At 36.1% G+C, this 26,813-nt stretch overlaps 1 protein-coding gene across 1 annotated transcript in view; it reads right to left on the bottom strand.

Annotated features, from left to right (window-relative positions):
• LOC103509085 (alkyldihydroxyacetonephosphate synthase, peroxisomal-like) overlaps nt 1–17,720 on the bottom strand; it is a 23,074-nt gene extending 5,354 nt beyond the window's left edge. Inside the window, exons 1-2 of the mRNA XM_017444033.1 lie at nt 17,678–17,720; nt 17,247–17,355 (exon numbers count right to left, since the gene is read on the bottom strand). Of these exons, the coding sequence (XP_017299522.1) occupies nt 17,247–17,355; nt 17,678–17,720 (152 nt within the window). The remainder of the gene's footprint in view (nt 1–17,246; nt 17,356–17,677) is intronic.
• Nucleotides 17,721–26,813: the final 9,093 nt, after the last annotated feature.

The following is a 26,813-nucleotide window of genomic DNA, read 5'->3' as shown; positions in this document are numbered from 1 at the left end:
AAAAAAAATGTCAAAGACTTTCTGTGCTGAAAATAAAAACGCTTCTGGGTTTTTATGTCATGGATGGTGAAGAGGAGGGGTAGGCAACATTTGTAAGCGGTCCAAAAGTCCCCTCTTTTTCTTCTTTCTCTCTCTCTCTTTTTTTCCTTCTTTGCTTATTTTGAGGGATGGGCTGGTTTTTTTTCATCATAAAATTGACTTTTAATTAAAATACATGGGTATCAGCCACTTGGTAACACTATTTTTGTGTTTATAAAATCGATGAATATCTTACATTATTTCGATGAATAGTTTTTTTTTTTTTTTTTTTTTTTAAATCGGTCTCTGGGGATGATCATTTGCCTAAAGCCTAAACTATTAACTATTTTCGGAATTTTCCCTTATAAATTATAATAGTTTATGTTATGTTAAAAATTTCGTCACTACCTACGCGTTACGTGATGGAGACAAAGCCAATATTGTACAATAAAAATTATGTAATGTGCATGAACTTCCAATACATAGGTAATTATGTAAACGAACTCTTATATAAGTACATAAAATACTGGCAATATTATGTAAAATACATAGAATGACTGTGTTACATGAATTACATGTTACATGGAGACAGAAAAGTTCTTGCTATGAAACCTCAAAGTTTCTCTCTCTCTCTCTCTCTCTCAGTTCCATTGAAATTGAATTAAAATGTTCTTTGTCGAAGGAAGGAAAGAGAGAGAGAGAGAGAGAGAGAGAGAGAGAGAGTAAATAAAAAAGTAATTAGTGAAGCCATAAAAAATAAAATATTAAACGAGAAAAAACACATCAAACACAACATTCTCTCTCTCTTTCTTTTTCCCTTCCCTCCCTTTTTTTTCCTTCATTATTTCTCTCTTCCTCTCACTTTTCCACCTCTTTCTCTTTCCCTTATCTCTCTCATCTCCCCTCTCTCTTCAATTTTTCCTCTTCTCCTCTTTCTCTCTCCTCTCTGCCCTCTCATCTTATCTCTCTTTCTCTTTCCCTCCTCCCTCTCTCTTTCTCTCTCCCTCTTTACCCCTCTCTTTCATTATTTCTCTCCTCTCTGTCCCCTTATTTCCTCTTTCCCTTCCTTTCTCTCTCTCTCTCTTACCTCGTGTTTTTATCAAATGACATCCCGGCTAATTTGTGTAAACAAAAGGATAAAAAAAACTCCGTAGTGGATTCTCAGCTCAATAAATAATACTGAAATTGTACTTGGGACACTTGGGTAGGTAATTAGTAATTAGAGAGGCAAACTTCCCGTTGGTCTGGGAGCACTGGCCTGACAGGAGGTCCGAGGTTCGAAGCCCGATGATTGGGTCAGAAAAGACGAAAGAAAATTTGATAATACTCGTATCTAATTTTTTTCTTAATAAATTATTAAGAAAAAAATTAGAATTTTATTCAAACAGGGTCCAGGGATAAGGGATAGGTATGTACATAGGAAATTAAATTCGCCAACCTTCTCTAATACCCAACAGTACAAACTATAAAATACAATAATTAGAAATAGAATCGTCAACTAGGTATATAAAATGGTAGTTCAGGCACATCCACTAATACACTTCAATAGCATGGTAGTATTAGCACATCCACCAACAATCAAACTCAAGTGTTTCCAATGTAAATCGATTTCGAAACAGCTGTCTCGAGGTCTGAAGTTAATCTCATTCCCATTCCTCCAAGTCAAAACTTCCACTATAATGACACACATCATATTCAGCAAACACGGCACATTAATAACAAATATGGCACATAAAAAAACACAATTCCCGAGGCTTATAAACGAAGCCAAGTTTCAGTTCGAATCTCTTTGTTAGACTTTTTTTATCATTAAAAAAATAGAAGACAAAAGGATTCCTCCTTTTTTATCTGCCTCGCTAAGACATAAAATAAAGTGCCTTCTTATTGAGCTCCGTTTCTTCAATTTTCTTCTGAAATATTTTCGTGGAGGAATTGAAATTGTACTTGGGACACTTGGGTAGGTAATTAGTAATTAGAGAGGCAAACTTCCCGTTGGTCTGGGAGCACTGGTCTGACAGGAGGTCCGAGGTTCGAACCCCGATGATTGGGTCAGAAAAGACGAAAGAAAATTTGATAATACTCGTATCTAATTTTTACTTTCCTTATCCTATAGGAAGTAGGAAGGAAAGTAATGTTTTCTTAATATTCAAACAGGGTCCAGGGATAAGGGATAGGTTTGTACATAGGAAATTAAATTCGCCAACCTTCTCTAATACCCAACAGTACAAACTATAAAATACAATAAATAGAAATAAAATCGTCAACAACTATATAAAATGGTAGTTCAGGCACATCCACTAATTCAATTCCTTAGCATGGTAGTATTAGCACATCCACCAACAATCAAACTCGTGTTTCCAATGTAAATCGATTTCGAAACAGCTGTCTCCGTTTCTTCCATTTGTTAATCTCATTCCTCCAAGTTAAAGCTTCTATTATTATAATGACACACATCATATTCAGCGAACACGGCACATTAATAACAAATATGGCACATAAAAAAACACAATTCCCGAGGCTTATAAACGAAGCCAAGTTTCATTTAAACATGATGTAAACAAGATGGCGCCAACATGGGTTGCGTTATGGGGATCAGGATTCGATGCGAAATCTCCCTATTAAAAAAAAAATGTAAGACAAAAGGATTCCTCTTTTTTTTTATCTGCCTCGCTAAGACATAAAATAAAGTGCCTTCTTATTGAGCTCCGTTTCTTCAATTTTCTTCTGAAATATTTTCGTGGAGGAATATAACAATGGAAAATGAAGACGTGAATGGCAACCGGCGAGGCAGAAGAAGCAAATTGGAAGAGAAAACCGAGGCGGGGGAGAGGAAAAACAAAGTTGCTTTGGAAAATGAAAATTAATCTAATATTTATATTCCGATGAAAACTCTCAGGGGACGGGGGGAAGGAAGAGGAGGAGGAATAGGAAGGGAAGGAAGAAGAGGAAGAGAAAGAGGGAGGATAAGAGAGGTGGTGGGAATTTGAAGAGGGTTCCGGGGGAGGGGGAATATTGAATATTCTTGATACTAGGTATGAAAAACAAAGTTGCTTTGGAAAATGAAAATTAATCTAATATTTATATTCCGATGAAAACTCTCAGGGGACGGGGGGAAGGAAGAGGAAGGGAAGGAAGAAGAGGAATAGAAAGAGGGAGGATAGGAGAGGTGGTGGGAATTTGAAGGGGGTTCCGGGGGAGGGGGAATATTGAATATTCTTGATACTAGGTAGGTATGTCAGGGGAGTAAAAAAAGATAATAAAATCGAAAAGTTCTCGTTTTTCTAAAGCCTGGGAGGGTATTACCTCCTCCATTTAATTTCTAAATTTCATACAGAGTTCTCGTTTTGAAATGTTGAATAGGTCGGTAGCGGTAGGTTAGGTATACTTACTCGTACAGTGGACATCATTATGAATACCTAGCCTTGTCAATTTGTCGAGTCACTATCATTTTTGGACACAAGGGGAAATTGGACCTCAGGTAAATTTCCAGGCAGTTGGTATCGATCTATAGGTACCTAGATCCAATTCTGTTCAGAGGAAATATTGAAAATAATCACTCTTCTCGAATTGATAACAAAACATGTTCTGATAAAGGGAAGACTGAGGAAACTGAAGGATGGGCAGTCGTGTAGAATGGATGTAATACTTGTATTGTGGTATTACACCAGGTCAAAGATTTCGAAAAAAAAGTATTACGAATTTTCATCAGTAAATGGGTTCCATAAAGCAGGATTTAATCCTGCTTTATAGGACCATCTTACTAGAAAACAACTCATCAAATTTGTCGGATTCTTCATTCCGGAACAAGGTTTTATAAGTACCTAATACCTGCTACCTAGATGTATTTCTATTTCGAGACATAGGTACATTACTCAAAAACTTTTAGGCACCGGTTTTTTTTCCCCTCGACATTTTGTTTCTAACTACGTTACGCCACTGATGATAGAGAAAGAGTAGAGGGGAGAGTTCGAGAGGAAGAAGAATGGACCTAATTGTGACGAGATTTTTGGCCCCCTGTGCTGAGGGACAGAAAGGACTCAAATGACAGACTACAGAGTCTGGCGCCTCTTTATCTTCGGACTTACATATTGTGTGGTTTGAGGACTGCACGTAGATCTACGTAGAATTCATGTTGAGAATTGGTGATGTAGTCGACCGTAGAAACTTTGAACTGGAACTTCTTGTGAGATCCAACTGAACGAAGAAAAAGGAGGGTAATACCTCCTCCATTTAATTTCTAAATTTCATACAGAGTTCTCGTTTTGAAATGTTGAATAGGTCGGTAGCGGTAGGTTAGGTATACTTACAGTGGACATCATTATGAATACCTAGCCTTGTCAATTTGTCAAGTCACTATAATTTTTTGAACACAGGGGGAAATTGAATACCTACGTGAATTTCCTGGCAGTTGGTATAGGTACCCTACCTTTGTGCCAAAATTTCTAGTTGCCCTCCCTGATTCGCTCTCAGTATCGGCCCTGTGATGTTTTCTGCCATCTCTCTACAACCTTAACAGTCTAAAACAGCCACCAAATTTGTTCTTCACGTTTTTCAAATACATTATAGAATGTTTATAAATTAATATTCATTACCTACTTTGTATATCTACGGATTACGGATGGAGTCTGATGGTAGTACTTTGAATACTCTGCCCTCATATTCTCTAACAAGTACATAGCATAGCACCCGCATCTTCCAAACATTATCTCTCTACACCACATAATACAAAATACAATGGAAAAAAAAATGTCAAAGACTTTCTGTGCTGAAAATAAAAACGCTTCTGGGTTTTTATGTCATGGGGAAGAGCAGGGGTAGGCAACATTTGTAAGCGGTCCAAAATCCCCCCTTTTTTTCTTTCTCTTTTTTTTTCTTCTTCTTCTTCTTCTTCTTTGCTTATTTTGAGGGATGGGTTGTTTTTTTTTCATCATAAAATTGACTTTTAATTAAAATACATGGGCATCAGCCACTTGGTAACACTATTTTTGTGTTTATAAAATCGATGAATATCTTACATTATTTCGATGAATAGTTTTTTTTTATAAAATCCGTAAAATTTTTTCATTTTTTGGGTAAAATTTTTTTTTTTTTTTTTTTTTTTTTGGAAATCGGTTTCTGGGGATGATCATTTGCCTAAAGCCTAAACTATTAACTATTTTCGGAATTTTCCCTTATAAATTATAATAGTTTATTATAAAAAATTCGTCACTACCTATGCGTTATGTGATAGAAACAAAGCCAATATTGTACAATAAAAATTATGTAATGTGCATGAACTTCCAATACATATGTAAAAGAACTATTATGTAAGTACATAAAATATTGGCAATATTATGTAAAATACATAGAATGACTGTGTTACATGAATTACATGTTACATGGAGACAGAAAAGTTCTTGCTATGAAACCTCAAAGTTTCTCTCTCTCTCTCTCTCAGTTCCATTGAAATTGAATTAAAATGTCCTTTGTCGAAGGAAGGAAGGAAAGAGAGTGAGAGAGAGAGAGAGAGAGAGGGAGAGAGAGAGAGAGAGTAAATAAAAAAAGTAATTAGTGAAGCCATAAAAAATAAAATATTAAACGAGAAAAAACACATCAAACACAACATTTTCTCTCTCTTTCTTTTTCCCTTCCCTCTCTTTTTCTTTCCTTCATTATTTCTCTCTTCCTCTCACTTTTCCACCTCTTTCTCTTTCCCTTATCTTTCTCATCTCCCCTCTCTCTTTCATTTTTCCTCTTCTCCTCTCTCTCTCCTCTCTGCCCTCTCCCCCCCCCCTCTCTCCTATTACCTCGTGTTTTTATCAAATGACATCCCGGCTAATTTGTGTAAACAAGGATAAAAAGAAGAAAAAAAAAAAAAAAATACTCCGTTGTGAATTCTCAGCTCAATAAATAATAGTGAAATTATTGTACTTGGGACACTTGGGTAGGTAATTAGTAATTAGAGAGGCAAACTTCCCGTTGGTCTGGGAGCACTGACCTGACAGGAGGTCCGAGGTTCGAAAAAAGACGAAAAAGATGATCTTGATGGTCTTTTTCTTAATATTAAAAGAGGGATATACCTACACAAATGTGTGGGTATAGGTATGGGAAATTAAATTCGCCAACCTTCTATAAATAATACGAGTGTGAATAGAAATAGGATCATCAACTTTATAAAATGGTATCCAGGTTCGACTGTATTTTGTTTATCTGTTTTTAATAATAGGTATGTTACCTATCACCTATCGTACCTATGTAATGTACATATCGTACCTGCAACTTTATAAAATGGTAGTTCAGGCACATCCACTAATACACTTCAATAGCATGGTAGTATTAGCACATCCACCAACAATCAAACTCAGTGTTTCCAATGTAAATCGATTTCGAAACAGCTGTCTCCGTTTCTTCCATTTGATCATCTCATTCCTCCAAGTTAAAGCTTCTAATATAATGGCACACATCATATTCAGCAAGCACGGCACATTAATAACAAATATGGCACATAAAAAACACAATTCCCGAGGCTTATAAACGAAGCCAAGTTTCATTTCGAATCTCTTTGTTAGACTTTTTTATCATTAGTGAGATTTCGCATCCTGTTTCGGGTCCAATGTTCGACGAGTTTTGGTTTCTGCGCATGACACACGTTATGGGGTTTTGAACACGGGGATCGGAGTTACGATGTTTTGGCTTGAACATGGGGATTTTTTTCGTATTACGGTGATGAAATGCCCATGTTAGAAACGCGCGTAAATTTAAATTCGCTTATCTTTCTCATCTCCCCTCTCTCTTTCATTTTTCCTCTTCTCCTCTCTCTCTCCTCTCTGCCCTCTCCCCCCCCCCTCTCTCCTATTACCTCGTGTTTTTATCAAATGACATCCCGGCTAATTTGTGTAAACAAGGATAAAAAGAAGAAAAAAAAAAAAAAAATACTCCGTTGTGAATTCTCAGCTCAATAAATAATAGTGAAATTATTGTACTTGGGACACTTGGGTAGGTAATTAGTAATTAGAGAGGCAAACTTCCCGTTGGTCTGGGAGCACTGACCTGACAGGAGGTCCGAGGTTCGAAAAAAGACGAAAAAGATGATCTTGATGGTCTTTTTCTTAATATTAAAAGAGGGATATACCTACACAAATGTGTGGGTATAGGTATGGGAAATTAAATTCGCCAACCTTCTATAAATAATACGAGTGTGAATAGAAATAGGATCATCAACTATATAAAATGGTAGTTCAGGCACATCCACTAATACACTTCAATAGCATGGTAGTATTAGCACATCCACCAACAATGAAACTCAGTGTTTCTAATGTCTATTGATTTCGAAACAGCTGTCTCGAGGTCTGAAGTTAATCTCATTCCCATTCCTCCAAGTCAAAACTTCCACTATAATGACACACATCATATTCAGCAAACACGGCACATTAATAACAAATATGGCACATAAAAAAACACAATTCCCGAGGCTTATAAACGAAGCCAAGTTTCAGTTCGAATCTCTTTGTTAGACTTTTTTTATCATTAAAAAAATAGAAGACAAAAGGATTCCTCCTTTTTTATCTGCCTCGCTAAGACATAAAATAAAGTGCCTTCTTATTGAGCTCCGTTTCTTCAATTTTCTTCTGAAATATTTTCGTGGAGGAATATAACAATGGAAAATGAAGACGTGAATGGCAACCGGCGAGGCAGAAGAAGCAAATTGGAAGAGAAAACCGAGGCGGGGGAGAGGAAAAACAAAGTTGCTTTGGAAAATGAAAATTAATCTAATATTTATATTCCGATGAAAACTCTCAGGGGACGGGGGGAAGGAAGAGGAAGGGAAGGAAGAAGAGGAATAGAAAGAGGGAGGATAGGAGAGGTGGTGGGAATTTGAAGGGGGTTCCGGGGGCGGGGGAATATTGAATATTCTTGATACTAGGTATGTCAGGGGAGCAAAAAAAGATAATAAAATCGAAAAGTTCCCGTTTTTCTAAAGCCTGGGAGGGTATTACCTCCTCCATTTAATTTCTAAATTTCATACAGAGTTCTCGTTTTGAAATGTTGAATAGGTCGGTAGCGGTAGGTTAGGTATACTTACAGTGGACATCATTATGAATAGGTACCTAGCCTTGTCAATTTGTCAAGTCACTATCATTTTTGGACACAGGGGGAAATTGAAGTCGTGAATTTCCTGGCAGTTGGTATAGGTACCCTACCTATATCTTTGTGCCAAAATTTCTAGTTGCCCTCCCTGATCCGCTCTCAGTCTCGGCCCTGTGATGTTTTCACAACAATAAAACTAGGTACATTTTCATTTTCTCTCTCGACGTTCTCTCGAATACATCCATTCGAAACACATCATTGCAACTTCTGTGCGGCAATCTAACATGGAATTGTCTGGGATTACATCCTTTTAAAATCTTGAATAAATAAAATAGACAGGATAGGAGAAAGCCAGCCGTTCCGAGAACGAACATTATCCCATCAGGATAAAATCCGCCCCGGGCGGGGATCGAACCCGCGGTCTAGCGCTTACAAGGCAGACGCACTACCAACTAAGCTAACTAGGCTGGCATCCCACCCTTTTAAAACGACTTAAGAAACGAGAATTGAGAACAATGTTTTATTGATGCCATGCTGATTGTGCACTCGCTTTGAGAACTTAATAATAATGATATTCGTCTGCTTCTTCTCTATTCAAGTTTGCTTGGATATATATCCAGTTGTCAGCCGCTATACCTGGAATAACACCTAGATTTAGGTAATTCAAATACCTACCTAAATGGATGATAATGTGTAAACGCTCCTTATTTTCTCGTCCTAGGGGTCATTAATTTTTCTCTCGTCTTCCGACATTCACAAATCGTCTTTCATGACGTGTACCTATCAAGGCGATTTGTGACATGCATGATAATCTTGGTCTTATATTCAGTACACATAGAACGTCTGAGAATTGGTCGAATACATCCAATAAAACACTTTTATTGGAACATTATCAGCTACTGAAGTACTGACTACACCAAAAACTACAAATTGGAAACAAGACTGCATCGCCACCAGTAAATCTGGTTTCATCTTTGCCGACTTTTTTTATTGCCTTATCTCAGATATAGGTATTATTCAGAGATGAGTACAGACGGGTGAACTACAGCTCTTATGTACATTACTGGGAAATACTTGCACATTTTGATCTAACACATCATTATGGTAGCTGAAATACGCTATTCCTACACCTGGCTTAACACATCATTATGGTTTCTGAAATACGCTATTCCTACACCTGGCTACTAGCTACCTACCTACTCACATAAATAATTTGTCCAATCACTCGATTTGTTTTCAATAATTTTACTACATTCCCCTGTTTCTACAGGTTTCTGAAAGTTCGCTGTTCCACTCCCCATTAGATTCGTAATAAGCTTCGTAGATTCCTAGAACCTTAAGCCATCCTCTCGGGCTGTTTGCCCCTACACCTAACCCTCAGAGTGGACTTTTTGTGTATGGAATTAAGCTGTGCTTGAAAATTCTAGCGATCTTCAGTAGCTTTTTCGTTAGGTCCACCCCCTAAAAAATAGTGAAAAATTACTTCATAATTTTACCTACGAAACATTTTTGTTGGTCCATCCGAAACATTATTAATAACATCTTCTCCCCACTGCGTTCATTATGAACTGGAGATCCCTGTTGTGGTATCTCTTTGTAAATTACTGTTGGAGCTTTGAATTTAATAACCCAGGGATCCGCCTACTCTTATAATAGGATCTTGTAGCTCACAGCCATGCTCGTAGATCTGCGTCCATTGTACCTTTATCTTTTTCTGTTCGATATCTAATTTATTCTCCGTCCAAAGCTATCTATTATAAACAATTGGGAGTATAAACAATAAGCTCGGATAATGATACTCTCCGTGACGTGCAGGTCCGAACAGAAAATAATGGTAATCAAAATATCAGAAGATGGAGCGCGAGAGGAGGTTTTGAGTAGATTTTGGGGTTTTGAAAACATAGGATTACTAGGTAGGTATTACTCGTACTCTATGTAGGTAGTAAGTAGGTATTGCCCATTGTCCAGGATCCAAACCAAATTATATAACTACCTATCCTTGGGAGTATAAACAATAAGCTCGGATAATGATACTCTCCGTGACGTGCAGGTCCGAACAGAAAATAATGGTAATCAAAATATCAGAAAATGGAACGCGAGAGGAGGTTTTGAGTAGATTTTGGGGTTTTGAAAACATAGGACTACTAGGTACTCGTACTCTATGTAGGTAGTAAGTAGGTATTGCCCATTGTCCAGGATCCAAAGTAGGTATTGCCCATTGTCCAGGATCCAAACCAAATTATAATATCAGAAGATGGAACGCGAACGCGAGAGGAGGTTTTGAGTAGATTTTGGGGTTTTGAAAACATAGGATTACTAGGTACTCGTACTCTATGGAGGTAGTAAGTAGGTATTGTCCATTGTCCAGGATCCAAAGTAGGTATTGCCCATTGTCCAGGAATTCCAGGATCCAAACCAAATTATGTAACTATCAGCAGTGATTAGTATGGGCCCGAAAATCTAGGTCATACGTACAGAGAAACCTTTCTGTAAGTAATTCTATCAGAGTGATACTACTTTTGCGGTCATAGCTGGTAGAGATTCCCCTTTGCCAAATTTAACACTAAATAGGTAGGTATAGAAAATGAAAACTTGCAAACATGATCCACAGCTTTAAATCACGAAGAAATATTAGCTGTTATTTATTAGTAGGTTAAAAAACAATACCACCCCTTGAAAAATATACTCAAATAGGTAATTACTTTTTCTTCTCACTGAAGAGACAGGCCGACCAGTAACCAGTAAGTACCTACTTTGGAAATGTAGGCAGGTACCTATTAGGTAATTATGTAGGTATTTGTAGGTAGTAGGTAGATATATAAAAGATATTATCTATATTGTAATCCCAAGTACCATACCAAGTGCGTGTGTTGTCGGGAAGGCAATAAAGATTACGTTTCAATGTTCAAAGATTACGTGCAAAAGCCGTTGTCAGTTAAATTTAAATAAGTGCCTGATATTATTACGTAGGATATCTCTTAAAAGTAAGTACATAGGTATCTACCTATCTACCTACATGTTTCTTTTTTATACATAAAAGGATATAGATAGGTACCTATGTACGTGTTATCTGTTGTGAAGATACGTGCTGGCGATAGGTGTTTGAACATTATTGTAAAATTGGTTAGCCATGATCATGAGAGATAAGGGTTCGTGGTTGTGTGAGATAATGTCTAAAGACTCTTCGAGGTTAATTTTGAAGGTGTTTTCTACCTCCTAATGACCTAATGACTTGGTTCTAACCCCTAGACAGGATAGTCATTGAAGAGACAGCACTTTGAGAGGAGATGATGGAAATTTAATTTTCAATCGAATGTCGCCAAGTTGTGGAGGAATGTTGAGCTGAGTTATTGAACTTTCTACTTTGGCCTGGGGAGTTCACTCATCTCAAGGCAGCACGCAAATTACTTCGCTAAAGTTCGGTGCAAAGACCTGAAAGCTAAATGAAAAGGCTCATGATACTGTTGAAGGAATGATGGTTGACATCCAATATCATCGTTACCTGTAGAAAGTTTGAGTTCAAGATTCGAAGATTCAATGATCCCAGAGTTGAGTTGATGGATTAAGGGGAGTCAGTTAAATTTAAATAAGTGCCTGATATTATTACGTAGGATACCTACCTACCTATCTATATGTTTCTTTTTTATACATAAAAGGATATAGGTATACCTATGTACGTGTTATCTGTTGTGGAGATTTACGTGCTGGCGATAGGTGTTTGAACATTATTGTAAAATTGGTTAGTTGGTTAGCCATGATCATGAGAGATAAGGGTTCGTGGTTGTGTGAGATAATGTCTAAAGACTCTTGGAGGTTAATTTTGAAGGTGTTTTCTACCTCCTAGTGACCTAATGACTTGGTTCTAACCCCTAGACAATATAGTCATTGAGAAAAATAGCTGTTTGGTAATTATCATTCTCAGCTTGATAAAGAAGGAACTATTCGACTGAACAGCCTCACTGCAGTCTGATTCCTCGAGAAGACAAAAGATATTTAAATCTCCGATTCAAATAACACCTCATATGAGAGTAAATCTAGGCATATTTTGGTTATAGCAAGAGAGCAAAGATATATTGAAGAAATAACACAACAAATAACCAATCAATTCCAATTCGAAGAAGCTAACAGACAACCATGATGTGGATTACAAAATCAATACGAGTATACCGGTAATTATCATTCTCAGCTTGATAAAGAAGGAATTATTCGACTGAACAGCCTCCACTGCAGTCTGATTCCTCGAGAAGACAAAAGATTTTTAAATCTCCGATTCAAATAACACCTCATATAAGAGTAAATGTAAATCTAGGCATATTGGTTATAGCAAGAGAGCAAAGATATATTGAAGAAATAACACAACAAATAACCAATCAATTCCAATTCGAAGAAGCTAACAGACAACCATGATGTGACTTACAAAATCAATACGAGTATACGTACTTACAGGACAAATTTAACCAAACCTACTGAAGAACAAATGGAAAGCCAAATAACACACTAAACACTAAAACAACAAAGATACCACAAACAACCAAGCTGAACGAACAACAAAAAATCAACAACGAAACAAACGAATAAAGCAAATAACATTTTGACATTAGCAAAATAACACACAATTAGAGTGCGAGTATAGACATCTTTAAAAAAAAAAAAAAAAAAAAAAAAATACCACAAACAACCAAGCTGAACGAACAACCAAAAATCAACAACGAAACAAACGAATAAAGCATATAACATTGACATTAGCAACATAACACACAATTAGAGTGCGAGTATAGGAACGACCATACGACCAATATTATCAACAACATTAGCAACATGAACAACAAAAAATCAACAACGAAACAAACGAATAAAGCAAATAACATTGACATTAGCAACATAACATACAATTAGAGTACGAGTATATTAGAAACGACCATACGATGATACGACCAATATTATCAACAACATTAGCAACAGAACAACAAAAAATCAACAACGAAACAAACGAATAAAGCAAATAACATTGACATTAGCAACATAACATACAATTAGAGTACGAGTATAGGAACGACCATACGACCAATATTATCAACAATATTAGCAACATATGTATAGAAACGACCAACAATATCAACATCTAAAACAACATCATCAAGAACACTTTTACTCTTCTTCATCAGGTTTCTTGTAACAAGGTCAGTACCGATGTCGGTGCTTATGTTGTGAACTTTGAACTGGAGAACCGGTCTGTAATAGTCCCATTCATTTTATTATTATTACTCCTTCATTATTATTGTTATCATTATTATTAGAATTTACTCTTTTATTATTATTAGAATTACTCATTCGTTATTTATTATTGTTATTACTCTTGATAGTAACGGCTAACTGGATTACGTAAACTGGAGCTTGTCTTTGTGTGACCGGGACCACTTGTTTTAAATGACATCAGCTGTTTATGCCGATGCCGGTTCCAATTATGTTTCCATTTTTGTAATTTTGTTGTACATTTTCTTGTAAATTATTTTATTACTATTATATTTTTATCAATTTTTTCATGAGCATGAAATTCTATGCCTTGACTTGTATTGAACCCACGTCCTCCATTTAACGGACAAAAGCGTTATTTTTAAAACTGTGAGATCCCACTCTGCTATCAAATCTCCTCATATCAGATAGAATCAAAACAATAAGCTTTAAAATCTTTAGATCTTTTCTCGTTTAGAAATCGACAGAAAATAAGAAGATTTATTACAAAATTTCCTCGAGCATTTCGTCAGTTAAATTTAAATAAGTGCCTGATATTATTACGTAGGATACCTACCTACCTATCTATATGTTTCTTTTTTATACATAAAAGGATGTAGGTATGAAGGTAGTAGGTAGATATATAAAAGATATTATCTATACTGTAATCCCAAGTACCATACCAAGTGCGTGTGTTGTCGGGAAGGCAATAAAGATTACGTTTCAATGTTCAAAGATTATACGTGCAAAAGCCCTTGTCAGTTAAATTTAAACAAGTGCCTAATGATATTACGTAGAATATCTCTTAAAGGTAAGTACATATGTAGGTACCTACCTATCTATATGTTTCTTTTTTATACATAAAAGGATATAGATAGGTACCTATGTACGTGTTATCTGTTGTGAAGATTTACGTGCTGGCGATAGGTGTTTGAACATTATTGTAAAATTGGTTAGTTGGTTAGCCATGATCATGAGAGATAAGGGTTCGTGGTTGTGTGAGATAATGTCTAAAGACTCTTCGAGGTTAATTTTGAAGGTGTTTTGTACCTCCTAATGACTTGGTTCTAACCCCTAGACAGTATAATCATTGAGAAAAATAGCTGTTTGGCAATTATCATTCTCAGCTTGATAAAGAAACTATTCGACTGAACAGCCTCCAATGCAGTCTGATTCCTCGAGAAGACAAAAGATATTTAAATCTCCGATTCAAATAACACCTCATATAAGAGTAAATCTAGGCATATTGGTTATAGCAAAAGAGCAAAGATATATTGAAGAAATAACACAACAAATGACCAATCAATTCCAATTTGAAGAAGCTAACAGACAACCATGATGTGGATTACAAAATCAATACGAGTATACGTACTTACAGCTCAAAATAATTTAAAGGTAATTATCATTCTCAGCTTGATAAAGAAGGAATTATTCGACTGAACAGCCTCCACTGCAGTCTGATTCCTCGAGAAGACAAAAGATATTTAAATCTCCGATTCAAATAACACCTCATATAAGAGTAAATCTTGGCATATTGGTTATAGCAAAAGAGCAAAGATATATTGAAGAAATAACACAACAAATAACCAATCAATTCCAATTCGAAGAAGCTAACAGTCAAACATGATGTGACTTACAAAATCAACACGAGTAGGTATACTTACAGGTTACAGGACAAAGTTAACCAAGACTATCAAAGAACAAATGGAAAGCCAAACAACACACTGAAAGTCCAAATCAACAATGAAAACACAAAGAACCAAGTTGAACGAACAACCAAAAATCAACAACGAAACAAACGGCCAAGCAAATAACAATGACATTAGCATTAGACATTAACAACACAAGTAACACAACACACAATCAGAGTGCGAGTATAGGAATATCAGAAGATGGAACGCGAACGCGAGAGGAGGTTTTGAGTAGATTTTGGGGTTTTGAAAACATAGGATTACTAGGTACTCGTACTTACTCTATGTAGGTTGTAGGTAGTAAGTAGGTATTGCCCATTGTCAAGGATCCAAACCAAATTATGTAATTATCCTATCTGTCCATTTTGGAGGATAGTAAAAACTGGAACTGACAGATTCTAATCAGCTTCTTCACAAAGAGACTGGCTGATTTTACGATTGGTTTTCCTTTGGTTACAATGAGCCTGGTTTTATTTTGGGCCTATTAAAAATGTGAATTCCTAAGTACCTACCTATAATATGCTCATAGGTACAGGTCTTATTACTATCTACGCGGGTATAATGCAGTTTTCTGTATAAAATCATTAGTAATGTTTACTTTGCTCGAAATGTTTAAGTAAACATCCATTAAAACTGAAAAGAATGCGAGAATGTTGTTAGAGCAATCTTTCACTCTCAATTCTATAGTGCCAACCGAGTCATTTGAGTATGTAGTGCACCTTACAATTACGTGTAGGTCTGTCTGTATAGGTACTATCTCTACTTCTTTATAAGACCGATTTAGTTTAGATTACAGGCATTAGAAGTTTTTGCTTTATTTTGTCTGTCTGTATGATTTGTTTTACCATGACTCTTGAATAATTTGTTGGATTTTGAAGAAATCATTTAAACATATCCACCACTTGATGGAAATTTGCTCATTATACCAACCTATTTTGGGATCGATTGGGGGGTGCTTTTTCTCCGTTTTTAGCTCTACAGTTCACAGAAAAATTGGAGAAAATTGTGAGATATTCCAACACATCGTTGTCTCTACACGGATTGTCAAGCTACCACTTTTCAAGTTCCTGAGTTATTTTATTACTATTATATTTTTATCAATTTTTTCATGAGCATGAAATTCTATGCCTTGACTTGTATTGAACCCACGTCCTCCATTTAACGGACAAAAGCGTTATTTTTAAAACTGTGAGATCCCACTCTGCTATCAAATCTCCTCATATCAGATAGAATCAAAACAATAAGCTTTAAAATTTTTAGATCTTTTCTCGTTTAGAAATCGACAGAAAATAAGAAGATTTATTACAAAATTTCCTCGAGCATTTCAATTAAGCAAATTACATATCCACCCTACAAGAACTGCCTGGAACAAAGCCACCATTGTCCCTCGCAGCACTTGAAAAATCCAGACAAAAAAACGTTCTAAAAATACCTAATACTCCTGACGTAAATACGTACGTTTTAAGCCTGACATGAAAGAGCACATCTTTGAAATTACCTTTCGAGCTCATTTTAAACCTATCATTAAGCATACTGTTTTTATGTTATCAGATAATTTCATAATGGTCTTTTTTATGTTCATATGGGAAGGTAGAATATTTCAGACTTTTCTCTATTCAAAAGATTCGGATCGTTCCAGCTGAGAAAATAATCTATGAGAGCAACCCCTCTGTAAGTAATTCTGTTCAGAGGAAATATTGAAAATAATCACTCTTCTCGAATTGATAACAAAACATGTTCTGATAAAGTATAGTTAAGTGTGGGGAAGACTGAGGAAACTGAAGGATGGGCAGTCGTGTAGAATGGGTGTAATACTTGTATTGTGGTATTACACCAGGTCAAAGATTTCGAAAAAAAGTATTGAATTTGGTCCCATAAAGCAGGATTTAATCCCGCTTTATGGGACCATCTTACTAGAAAACAACTCATTAAATTTGTCGGATTCTTCATTCCGGAACAAGGTTTTATAAGTACCTAATACCTGCTACCTAGATGTATTTCTATTTCGAGACATAGGTACATTACTCAAAAACTTTTAGGCACCGGTTTTTTTCCCCTCGACATTTTGTTTCTAACTACGTTACGCCACTGATGATAGAGAAAGAGTAGAGGGGAGAGTTCGAGAGGAAGAAGAATGGACCTAATTGTGACGAGATTTTTGGCCCCCCTGTGCTGAGGGACAGAAAGGACTCAAATGACAGACTACAGAGTCTGGCGCCTCTTTATCTTCGGACTTACATATTGTGTGGTTTGAGGACTGCACGTAGATCTACGTAGAATTCATGTTGAGAATTGGTGATGTAGTCGACCGTAGAAACTTTGAACTGGAACTTCTTGTGAGATCCAACTGAACGAAGAAAAAAGAATAGAATATACCTCGTTCATCCTGCCCGAATATAGGACTGAAAAGTCCTTTTATCTCAGCAGTCTAAACAAGGTCTTGAATCTTTGATTGGATTATACCACCAAAATAATTATTTTTTCACCTTTCAAGGGGACCGAATTATACTTGAATATTACCTATGATTAAATGGATTTTAGTCAGCATAATTTATTCTAAACTGCATATCTGTCTATTTGCTGCAATTTGATGGAGTCTGCAATTTGATGGAGAATAAAACCATAAATAGGTACTAAACTAACTTAGATAGATATATGTATCTACTTACCTCGATACTGAAATACCACTGTCCGTATAATTTGGTGAACCATGCTAAATTATGATCATTAGAATATTCAACTTTTTTTTTAATTTTTTACTACCAATCAGAATGCCAAATCAAGACCACATATAAACCAGTCGTTGAATAGGTCGGTAGCGGTAGGTTAGGTATACTTACAGTGGACATCATTATGAATACCTAGCCTTGTCAATTTGTCAAGTCACTATCATTTTTGGACACAAGGGGAAATTGGACCTCAGGTAAATTTCCAGGCAGTTGGTATCGATCTATAGGTACCTAGATCTTTATGCCAAAATTTCTAGTTGCCCTCCCTGATCCGCTCTCAGTATCGGCCCTGTGATGTTTTTACAACAATAAAATTACATTTCCATTTTCTCTCTCGACGTTCTCTCGAATACATCCATTCGAAACACATCATTGCAACTTCTGTGCGGCAATCTAACATGGAATTGTCTGGGATTACATCCTTTTAAAATCTTGAATAAATAAAATTTCTCAAGACAATGCTTTTATGATTTGCGATTTGCTGCAAAGCTCTGCTCTGCGACTTAAGAAACGAGAATTGAGAACAATGTTTTATTGATGCCATGCTGATTGTGCCCTCGCTTTGAGAACTTAATAATAATGATATTCGTCTGCTTCTTCTCTATTCAAGTTTGCTCAGATAGATATCGCATGAAATGAAGAATATTGGAAATGTAGGTACGAAACAATAAGATCCGAAACGAGAATTGAGAACAATGTTTTATTGATGCCATGCTGATTGTGCACTCGCTTTGAGAACTTAATAATAATGATATTAGTCTGCTTCTTCTCTATTCAAGTTTGCTTGGATACATATCCAGTTGTCAGCCGCTATACCTGGAATAACACCTAGATTTAGGTAATTCAAATACCTACCTAAATGGATGATAATGTGCAAACGCTCCTTATTTTCTCGTCCTAGGGGTCATTAATTTTTCTCTTGTCTTCCGACATTCACAAATCGTCTTTCATGACGTGTACCTATCAAGGCGATTTGTGACATGCATAATAATCTTGGTCTTATATACAGTATACTTAGAACGTCTGAGAATTGGTCGAATACATCCACTAAAACACTTTTATTGGAACATTATCAGCTACTGAAGTACTGACTACACCAAAAACTACAAATTGGAAACAAGACTGCATCGCCACCAGTAAATCATGAATAAGATCCTATGTAGGTAGGTATGTAATAATCTAATAATGAACTAAGCTTACTAAACTTTACTAACTTGTACTGGTATAGGGACAAGTATGTAGATATCCATCATGAACTTTGAATAATAAGTAGATATAGGGGTAATTGCATACTCACCTAATTATTCCTTTATCTCATGTACCTACCTATTTCCTATAATTTTCCTCCAGTTTTCAGCTGCTGTACCTGGAAAAATACATGAAAAACAAGTAAGTATACCTCCACTTGTACTGGTATAGGGACAAGTATTTAGATATCCATCATAAACTTTGAATAATAAGTAGATATAGGGGTAATTGCATACTCACCTAATTATTCCTTTATTTCCTTTATCTCATGTACCTACCTATTTCCTATAATTTTCCTCCAGTTGTCAGCTGCTGTACCTGGAAAAATACATGAAAAACAAGTAAGTATACCTAAATGGATAATAATGTTTAAACGCTCCTTATTTTCTCGTCCTAGGGGTCATTTAATGTGTCTCTTGTCTTCCGACATTCACAAATCGTCTTATACCTACATGACGTATATCAAGGGGATTTGTGACATGCATAATAATCTTGGTCTTATATTATACAGTATACCTAGAACGTACATTCACAAATCGTCTTATACCTACATGACGTATATCAAGGGGATTTGTGACATGCATAATAATCTTGGTCTTATATTATACAGTATAACTAGAACGTATGAGAATTGGTCGAATACATCCACTAAAACACTTTTATTGGAACATTATCAGCTACTGAACTACTGACTACACCAAACACTACAAATTGGAAACAAGACTGCATCGCCACCAGTAAATCATGGGAAAAGCAATAAAGAAACAAAAATTATTGGCAAAATGGGCATGGTTCCAATATTGGTTCGATAGAATATTTATCTTCCCCATTCTTAAAGGTTATAAGAGGTCCATGTTCCGACCAGTATAGTTAAAAGACCGATTTAGTTTAGATTACAGGCATTGGAAGTTTTTGCTTTATTTTGTCTGTCTGTACCTATGATTTGTTTTACCATGACTCTTGAATAATTTGTTGGATTTTGAAGAAATTATCATTTAAACATATCCACCACTTGATGGAAATTTGCTCATTATACCAACCTATTTTGGGATCGATTGGGTGCTTTTTCTGAGGTTTTAGCTCTACAGTTCACAGAAAAATTCTAGAAAATTGTGAGATATTCCAGCACATCGTTGTCTCTACACGGCTTGTCAAGCTACCACTTTTCAAGTTCCTGTAGGCACATAGGTACTGATTTTCTCTAATCACGATCGAATAAACTACGGGCTAAAAAATTCCCGGAGGGACGGACCCAGCTTGTTAGCTCTACAGTTCACAGAAAAATTCGAGAAAATTGTGAGATATTCCAGCACATCGTTGTCTCTACACGGATTGTCAAGCTACCACTTTTCAAGTTCCTGGGGAAGCATGAAACGCATAACGCGTCATTAAGCCGCTATTGATTTTACTGCTGAAAATAAATTACTACACACATTATAGGTACCTAAGTGGTGTTCAGCTTCAGCCCATTAGTGTTTCGTGTTAGGAAATCCCTGAAGTTTTATAAAATGGATATCAGCACGCTGAGATCATTAGGAAAGCTACCGAACCCGATCTTATAAGGGGACTGCAGTGGACGTCTTGTAAAAGTGTCGCAGGAGGGATTGGGCGACTCAGTTTTGTAGGTACCTACATTGCCTTATCTCAGATATAGGTATTATTCAGAGATGAGTACAGACGGGTGAACTACAGCTCATATGTACATTACTGGGAAATACTTGACATATTTTAATCTAACACATCATTATGGTTTCTGAAATACGCTATTCCTACACCTGGCTACTAGCTACCTACCTAGAAGTTTTATAAAATGGATATCAGCACGCTGAGATCATTAGGAAAGCTACCGAACCCGATCTTATAAGGGGACTGCAGTGGACGTCTTCTAAAAGTGTCGCAGGAGGGATTGGGCGACTCAGTTGTGTAGGTATTCCGGTTCTCCGAAAGTGTGGAGACTTTCAAAATATGACTTTGATCTTTGAATTAGATTTTCTTCCACATTAACAAAATACCTACTATGGAATAACAATCCCAACGATATCCACTTCTTAAGCTTTAGAAAAATCATTAGAGTCATTTATATAATATGCTGAATACCACTGAGGCATACCACTTCTGATAGGTACCTCTTGTGTGGATGTGCCAGGAATTCCACAACGGGCTAACCTGCCAACACTCGAGCTCATGTCATGCTTGTTAGAAAATACAATCTTGAAACACAATCATAATCTTTGAATTAGATTTTCTTCCACATTAACAAAATACCTACTATGGAATAACAATCCCAACGATATCCACCTCTTAAGCTTTAGAAAAATCATTAGAGTCATTTATGCTGAATACCACTGAGGCATACCACTTCTGATACCACTTGTGTGGATGTGCCAGGAATTCCACAACGGGCTAACCTGCCAACACTCGAGCTTATGTCATGCTTGTTAGAAAATACAATCTTGAAACACAATCATATTTGTTGCTGTTATAGACGGGTAAGTAATTTTTCACTGAAACTTGTTGTAACAGTAAGAATCTGTTATCTGATAAGGAAGGGGTTATCTCGTAGGAAATGTTATCTAATAGGAAATGTTATCTGATAAGAAAGGGGTTATCTGATAACAGAGGGATTATGATCTGATGTTATCTGATAAGAAAAGGGTAGACCTACATGTACTCCGTTAGGTAAGTAGGTACGTTCCTACAAGTTACATATGTTAATATAGGTACCTTATTTATACTGTTGCCTAAGACTAGGAAGTCTCATTATGCCAACAGTTTTAGGTAGGTACGTAGATATTAAACGAAGAGATTAACAACTAAATGGACCCCAGCCTAGGAAAGGTGGATTTGAAGGTAGCGTGCCTGGCTTGTAAAGCGCTAGGTCCTGGTTTCGATTCTCAACGGTAGCGAACTTTATCCTAAACAGATTGGTTAAGTTAAGGCTATTTCTCGGAACGGCTGGTTTTCTTCTACCCTATCTCATTTAATATTACAATTAACAGAGGAACTGGAATAGAAAAAAGAAGTAAAAACTGTCCAATACCTAATATACCTATGTATACCTACATATATTTATACAAATTACCTACTGTCAATTTCATTGTACCTATTGTTCATTGTCCATTCTTCTGAGCAGGGCCAAAGTACAAGTTGCTGAATGTGATACTGGAAGGAAAGTTTGAAGGAAGACGAGGCAGAAGAAGAAAGTCATTGGGGAGAAATCTGAGAGACTCGTATGGGTGTGCTGATCAAGAAGAATTGATGAGGATTGCGAGAAACAAAGACGAGATTGCCATCATGATTTCCAACCTCCGATAGGAGAGGAACCTGAAGAAGAAGGTAGATATTAAACGAAGAGATTAACAACTAAATGGACCCCAGCCTAGGAAAGGTGGATTTGAAGGTAGCGTGCCTGGCTTGTAAAGCGGTAGGTCGTGGTTTCGATTCTCAACCGGAGCGAACTTTATCCTAAACAGATAAGGTTCGTTCTCGGAACGGCTGGTTTTCTTCTACCCTATCTCATTTAATATTACAATTAACAGAGGAACTGGAATAGAAAAAAAAGTAAAAACCGTCCAATACCTATGTATACTTACATAATTATATCTATACAAATTACCTACTGTCGATTTCATAGTACCTACCTATTCTAAATTTTGCAAGAGTGAACAAAAAGTAAACTGGAAAAGGAGAATCCATCTCCCCAGAAGTTACACTGAGTTAGCTTAGGAGATGTACTATGTACCTATAGTATATTGTTATACAATTCCATTCTTCCATTTCGAGACGATAAGACTTCAGTAGATTACAGTTCCCTCTATGAAACCTCCTAAAAAAAAGTAAGATAAAACTGAGAACTCACTTCCTCCGTTCAATAGAATCCCCCATAACTCCACGTCCCGGCTGCCGTGTTGCAAGAGTGAACAAAAAGTAAACTGGAAAAGGAGAATCCATCTCCCCAGAAGTTACACTGAGTTAGCTTAGGAGATGTACTATGTATTGTATATTGTTAAAAATAAAAGTAACATGTTTTCAATTCAATTCCATTCTTCTATTTCGAGACGATAAGACTTCAGTAGATAGGTACAGTTCCCTCTATGAAACCTCCTAAAAAAAAGTAAGATAAAACTGAGAACTCACTTCCTCCGTTCAATAAAATCCCCCATAACTCCACGTCCCGGCTGCCGTGTACTCCACGGAAACAACTTGATTGGATTGATGAATCATGAGGAGCTCTGAATGTTAGGATACAGGATACTGCCAATCAAACTATTCGTTTAATAATCCTGCCCAATCAGGAGATATCTTTTAGAATACCATCAGCTACTACTATTATTAGCTGTCTCTTCTACAGACCCTGATGACTTTCTCACGGTTGTGACAACTTTATTGACATGATGGCTGACACATCTACATAAACACACTTTAAAGTAAAGTATAGTTGATCCATCTGCATAAGTATAAGTAGTGCGTTATTTAGACTGTCAGCTTAGAACAAGTTCCATTATACCAACCCTGATTCTCTCATACTCATAAACGTACTTATACATAAACCAACCAACATAAACGTAGGTACTCATATAACATATACTCATAAAAGTAAAAAATAAATACTTATGAAAGTACTAAAGTATAAAGCATCTTTCCCTTATGTACCTACCTACCGTATGTAAGGAGATATCTTTTAGAATACCATCAGCTACTACTATTATTAGCTGTCTCTTCTACAGACCCTGATGACTTTCTCACGGTTGTGACAACTTTATTGACATGATGGCTGACACATCTACATAAACACACTTTAAAGTAAAGTATAGTTAATCCATCTGCATAAGTATAAGTAGTGCTTTATTTAGACTGTCGGCTTAGAACAAGTTCCATTATACCAACCCTGATTCTCTCATACTCATAAACGTAGGTACACATACATGATGAACCAACCAACATAAACGTACTCATAATACTCATATAACATATACTCATAAAAGTAAAAAATAAATACTTATGAAAGTACTGAAGTATAAAATATCTTTCCCTTATATACCTACCTACCGTATGTACCTACATTTCAGTGCTTAATACTATTTACCTAATCGAACTAATCCAATTAACCAGCTATATTCGCCTTATATTTTGTACGTAATCACATCTCACATTCTCACTTGAGCTATTAGAGTAAACAGGAGATATCTTTTAGAATACCATCAGCTACTACTATTATTAGCTGTCTCTTCTACAGACCCTGATGACTTTCTCACGGTTGTGACAATTTTTTGACATGATGGCTGACACATCTACATAAACACACTTTAAAGTAAAGTATAGTTGATCCATCTGCATAAGTATAAGTATATAAGTATAAGTAGTGCTTTATTTAGACTGTCAGCTTAGAACAAGTTGTTCCATTATACCAACCCTGATTCTCTCATACTCATAAACGTACACATACATGAACCAACCAACATAAACGTACTCATATAACATATACTCATAAAAGTAAAAAATAAATACTTATGAAAGTACTAAAGTATAAAACATCTTTCCCTTATGTACCTACCTACCGTATGTATCTACATTTCAGTGCTTAATACTATTTCCATCTGCATAAGTATAAGTATATAAGTAGTGCTTTATTTAGACGGTCAGCTTAGAACAAGTTCCATTATACCAACCCTGATTCTCTCATACTCATAAACGTACACATACATGAACCAACCAACATAAACGTAGGTACTCATATAACATATACTCATAAAAGTAAAAAATAAATACTTATGAAAGTATTAAAGTATAAAGCATCTTTCCCTTATGTACCTACCTACCGACCGTATGTACCTACATTTCAGTGCTTAATACCTACTATTTACCTACTTACCTACAATTATTACTAGAGTCCTTTTTAGTTTCTGTTGTTTGGAATCTGAAAAAGAAAAAAAAAAAACTTTGTGATATCTCCGTTAGGTATTCAGTATTCACGGAGATAGGTACCTACAAGAGTTTTGTAAAATACTTACAAAACCTTTTAATGGGAACCAGAAAACTTAAAGCCTAAGGTGATTTCCTCAAAACTCGTTTGGTCTTTTAAGACTTTTCCGACCGTCATTTGTTCTTTTGACCCTTCTTTATTAGAAGTGTTCAACCACTGTATAAATTACTGCATAAATATATCGTTATAAATTACTCATGAGATTCTCGTGGTTATGAAATGGAAGTCTATTCGTCCGAAATGATAAGTCGGTTCATCATCTGGTGATGGTTTCATCTTTGCCGACTTTTTTTATTGCCTTATCTCAGATATAGGTAGGTATTATTCAGAGATGAGTACAGACGGGTGAACTACAGCTCATATGTACATTACTGGGAAATGCTTATACATATTTTGATCTAACACATCATTATGGTAGCTGAAATACGCTATTCCTACAATATATCGTTATAAATTACTCATGAGATTCTCGTGGTTATGAAATGGAAGTCTATTCGTCCGAAATGATAAGTCGGTTCATCATCTGCTGATGGTTTCATCTTTGCCGACTTTTTTTATTGCCTTATCTCAGATATAGGTATTAATCAGAGATGAGTACAGACGGGTGAACTACAGCTCATATGTACATTACTGGGAAATACTTACATATTTTGATCTGACACATCATTATGGTTGCTGAAATACGCTATTGCTACACCTGGCTACTAGCTACCTACTCACATAAATAATTTGTCCAATCACTCGATTTGTTTTCAATAATTTTACTACATTTCCCTGTTTCTACAGGTTTCTGAAAGTTCGCTGTTCCACTCCCCATTAGACTGGTAATAAGCTTCGTAGATTCCTAGAACCTTCAGCCATCCTCTCGGGCTGTTTGCTCCTACACCTAACCCTCAGAGTGGAATTAAGCTGGTTCCTAGCTGGTAAGCCTTTTTGTGTATGAAATTAAGCTGGTTCCTAGCTGGTAAGCCTTTTTGTGTGTATGGAATTAAGCTGGTTCCTAGCCTGAAAATTCTAGCGATCTTCAGTAGCTTTTTCGTTAGATCCACTCCCTAAAAAATAGTGAAAAATCACTTCATAATTTTACCTCTACGAAACATTTTTGTTGGTCCATCCGAAACATTATTAATAACATCTTCTCCCCACTGCGTTCATTATGAACATGAGATCCCTGTTGTGGTATCTCTTTGTAAATTACTGTTGGAGCTTTGAATTTAATAACCCATCAGGGATCCGCCTACTCTTATAATAGGATCTTGTAGCTCACAGCCATGCTCGTAGATCTGCGTCCATTGTACCTTTATCTTTTTCTGTTCGATATCTAATTTATTCTCCGTCCAAAGCTATCTATTATAAACAATTGGGAGTATAAACAATAAGCTCGGATAATGATACTCTCCGTGACGTGCAGGTCCGAACAGAAAATAATGGTAATCAAAATATCAGAAGATGGAGCGCGAGAGGAGGTTTTGAGTAGATTTTGGGGTTTTGAAAACATAGGATTACTAGGTAGGTATTACTCGTACTCTATGTAGGTAGTAAGTAGGTATTGCCCATTGTCCAGGATCCAAACCAAATTATGTAATTATCCTATCATTCTGTCCATTTTGGAGGATAGTAAAAAACTGGAACTGAACAGAATTCTAATCAGCTTCCTTCACAAAGAGACTGGCTGATTTTACGATTGTTTTACCTTTGGTTACCAATATGAGCCTGGTTTATTTTGGGCCTATTAAAAATGTGAAATTCCGAAGTACCTACCTATATTAGTATGCTCACATAGGTACAGGTCTTATTACTATCTACGCGGTGATAGATGCAGTTTTCTGTATAAAAATCAATTAG

Source organism: Diaphorina citri, unplaced genomic scaffold (assembly GCF_000475195.1).
Source record: "Diaphorina citri unplaced genomic scaffold, Diaci psyllid genome assembly version 1.1 scaffold465, whole genome shotgun sequence".
In the NCBI taxonomy this organism is placed as follows: Eukaryota; Metazoa; Arthropoda; class Insecta; order Hemiptera; family Psyllidae; genus Diaphorina; species Diaphorina citri.
The sequence above is the reverse complement of the archived record's forward strand: the minus strand, read 5'-3'. Positions and strand labels throughout refer to the sequence as shown.